Source organism: Pteropus vampyrus, unplaced genomic scaffold, assembly GCF_000151845.1.
Source record: "Pteropus vampyrus isolate Shadow unplaced genomic scaffold, Pvam_2.0 Scaffold157, whole genome shotgun sequence".
NCBI lineage: Eukaryota > Metazoa > Chordata > Mammalia > Chiroptera > Pteropodidae > Pteropus > Pteropus vampyrus.
This window is the reverse complement of record NW_011888938.1, coordinates 505,022-508,405: the sequence shown is the minus strand read 5'-3', so window position 1 is coordinate 508,405 and position 3,384 is coordinate 505,022. Positions and strand designations below refer to the sequence as shown.

Genomic DNA, 3,384 nt, shown 5'->3' with positions numbered 1-3,384 from the left:
CCCGGGGCGAGAACTTTGTCTCTGGCTGTGCTGCTTTGTTCTCAGGGCTCCAGACTGGGCACAGGGGAAAAGGAAGGAGATGGTCCCCCCTCTATAGAGTGGGGGAGGAAAAAGGACATGAGCCCTGGTCTGGGGGCTCCAGACTGGGGTCAGAGGAGAGGAAGGGAGTGGAGAGAGAATAGGGAGGAATGTGGGGACACCAGCTGGGCAGGGGGCCCTGCCTGATCCTCTGCCCCTGTGGGGGCTCAGGTGAGGGGCTGTCCGTGGGGTTGGTGGGAGTCTGTGGAGGGCAGATGAGGTGCAAGGCCCATGAGCCCCGGCTGGAGGAGGGGAAACCTTCAGCCTCGCCGGGGCTCCTGGGCCTGGAGCGACCCAAGAGGGCTGCAGGGTTCAGGAGCGTAGGTGACCCGCTGGCCAGGGGCCTGGCTGATCCAGTCAGACCTCCCCATCTGGCGCCTGCGTCCAGCCTAAGTCCCGCCCTTGCCGCACCCCTGACTCACTTCCTTTGCATAGAAGCGGAAACCTCCCCGGCTTCCTCCGCTCTGGACGCTCCCTGGGGACCCGCAGGTGCTGCCCCTCCAGGCCTGAGCTGGCCCAGCCAGCCCCCCGACCCCAGCCAGGGTTTTCGGCTTCCTGGGTCACAGGCCTCAGTGCACAGGGAGGGGGCTGCCCTGACCCAGCTGCAGGTATGGGGGTGGTTTGGGGGCCAGGGGCATGTACCCCCATCTCTCCAGCTCTGTCTCCCCAGTTGCTCTTCCCTCATGCTCTTGTCTTTCTGTCCATCTTCCCACCCCGCCCCCACCGGCTGCCCTTCCAGCACCGTGGTCGATGGAAGGGTGTTGGGAGGACCCCAGTCTTGGGGGTTGGTGGCTCAGCGTGAGCACAGGGCTGGGGCCCATTCTCAAAAGCATAAGTTCCAGACAGACCCCACCCCGAAGTGTTCTTTAGTGTGTGGGGCGTCCCAACTCCAGGGGTGGTCGGGCCTCTGCTTCCTCTGGCTCCCACTTGGAACGCGAGGGCCCCTGGCGACCGGCAGGCGGAGCTGTGGGTGGGGGAGGGGCAGGGTCCGGCCTTGACCTTTTTTCACCCCTAATCGGCGCCTAGTCGGCACCAACTCCTCCTCCAGGAAGCCCGGAAGCCGCCGGATAAGCCGAGATCCCTCCCCGTCCCCCTAGACTTCCTCAGGGTCCGCGGCTGTTTATGGGAGGCCCTGAGAGATTTGCATGGGGCCCCGCGGGGAGCTGTTTCCTGGTTGGAGGGGCAACGCTCCGGTTCCGGCCGGACCAGGTCCTGGCCCGGCCCGGCCCTCCCGGGAGGATGAGTTCACTCCGGGGAAGGGTCCCAGTCGGCCGCGCGGAAGTCTGGAGAGCCTCTCGGTCTTCCTGTTGCAGGGAGGGCGAGCTGCATGCCGAGCGCCTCCCCTGCGCCATGGACCGCGGCCAGCCCAGCCCGCAGCCCGGGGCCGCGGCCCCCGGCGCGAGCGTGATGGCGCCGGTGCGAGCCGTGGTCCGCCTGCGTCGCCGCGTGTGTCTCCTGCGCAAGCGGCGCCTTCTGCCGCCGGGCGCGGGGCCGGACTCGGGGCCCCGGGAGCCGCGCGCGGAGCCGCACCAGCCGCAGTTCTTCACGTTCGACGGCCCCGCGGAGCTGCCCCCGAGGACGCCGCGGAAGAAGCGCCGGCGCAGCCGCATGGTGCTGTACCCCGAGACGGCGCGCAAGTGCCGGCCGCGCGCCGAGCGCCAGAGCCGCGCGCAGCGCTGCCTGCTGTTGCTCGTGGCCATCGTGGGCTTCCAGGTGCTCAACGCCATCGAGAACCTGGATGATAACGCGCAGCGCTACGACCTCGACGGGCTGGAGAAGGCGCTGCAGCGCGCCGTGTTCGGCCAGTCGGCGGCCGTGGGGCGCATCGTGGCGCTGTTGCGGGACTACCTGGCCACGCACGTGCACAGCCGCCCGCTGCTCCTTGCGCTGCACGGCCCCAGTGGCGTGGGCAAGAGCCACGTGGGCCGCCTGCTGGCTCGCCACTTCCGTGCGGTGCTGGAGGACGGCGCGCCGGTGCTGCAGTACGATGCGCGGCACCACTGTCCCGAGCCGCGCTCCGCGGAGGACTGCCGCGAGGAGCTGGCGCGGCGCGTGGCGGACGTGGTGGCTCAGGCCGAGGCGGAGGAGAAGACGCCGCTCTTGGTGCTGGACGACGTGGAGCTCATGCCGCCGGCGCTGCTGGACGAGCTGCACGGCTTCTTGCAGCCGCAGCGCTCCCACCATTTCCACAACGCCATCTACGTGCTGCTCAGTGGCGCCGGCGGCGCGGAGATCACGCGCTTCGTGCTGCAGAACGCGTCCCGTGCGCTGCCCCCGCGCCTTGACGGTACCCACGGTGCCCGGGCCGAGGAGGAGCTGCGCGCGAGCCTGCGGGCGCTCCTGGTCCGCGAGCACCCGCTGTGGCAGGCCGCGGCCATCGTGCCCTTTCTGCTGCTGGACAAGCGCGACGTGGTCAACTGCTTCCGGGACGAGATGGCGGGGGAGGGCTTCTTCCCGGAGCAGGCCCGCGCCGAGCTCCTGGCCGCGCAGCTCAGCTACTACAGCGTCGCTGGCCGCGAGTTCGCTGTCACTGGCTGCAAGCAGGTGGTGGCCAAAGTGAACCTCTTGTAGCATAGGCGCAGCTGGACACGATGGGACATGTGGTGGCAGTACTGGAGAGTGCCCCTATGGATTCGCCTCAGGCCCCTGAGGCCCAGAATAAACCTGTCTATGGCGCCCCAGCTGGTTCACAGTTCCCGTTCCTCCCCACCAGATCCCCCAATCTGCCACCTCCGGGCCCTAATACATTCTGCATTCCTCAGTGCCCACGGTGCGCCCCGCCTCGCAGGCACCCCAGGAGATGGGCAGTCTGTTCCCACGGTACAGATGACCTGCGGTCTCAGAGAGGGTGAATAGCCCCCGGGGTCACACAGCTGGTGTCCCGCAGAGCTGAATGTGACCAGGGCTCAGGGCTGCCTGCAGTGCGCTTGCACTAGCCCACCCCTTGCACACCTGCTCACTCTGGGGGCCCAAAGGCCTCCTTGCGTCTCCAGCCCTGTGAATCGTGGGGACTGCCTGGATTTCTTAGGGCCCGGAGGCACCCCCGCCCAAGGCAGCAGCATTGGTGGGTGTGTCCACCCACCCAGCTGGTCCAGGGAATTGTCTAAATGCTCCGGAAATGTGGACTCCCTCAGGGTGACAGTGGTAGGAGGTGGCCCAAGTGGGAACCCCTGACCTGTCTGATCCCCCTGTCCTGGCCACCGACCTGCTCCAGCGCTCCGGAGTGGGGGGGAGGCATCTGAGTCGGATCTCTTCGATTCGGCTGCAGAGATGCAGAGCCCTGGCCTCGTTGCTTCCCCGGCCTGG

The 3,384-nt window shown here is 68.0% G+C and overlaps 1 protein-coding gene across 1 annotated transcript; it reads left to right on the top strand.

Moving 5' to 3' along the window:
* The first annotated feature begins 500 nt into the window (after positions 1-500).
* TOR4A (torsin family 4 member A) lies at positions 501-2,759 on the top strand. Its single transcript, XM_011369887.2, has 2 exons — positions 501-686; positions 1,392-2,759. Exon 2 carries the CDS (start codon positions 1,429-1,431, stop codon positions 2,647-2,649), a length of 1,221 nt encoding a protein of 406 aa, XP_011368189.1. The 5' UTR covers positions 501-686; positions 1,392-1,428; the 3' UTR covers positions 2,650-2,759.
* Positions 2,760-3,384: the final 625 nt, after the last annotated feature.

What these genes read in the sequence shown, in the direction of transcription:
- TOR4A (XM_011369887.2), top strand. Translation starts at nt 1,429, where the DNA reads ATGGACCGCGGCCAGCCCAGCCCGCAGCCCGGGGCCGCGGCCCCCGGC.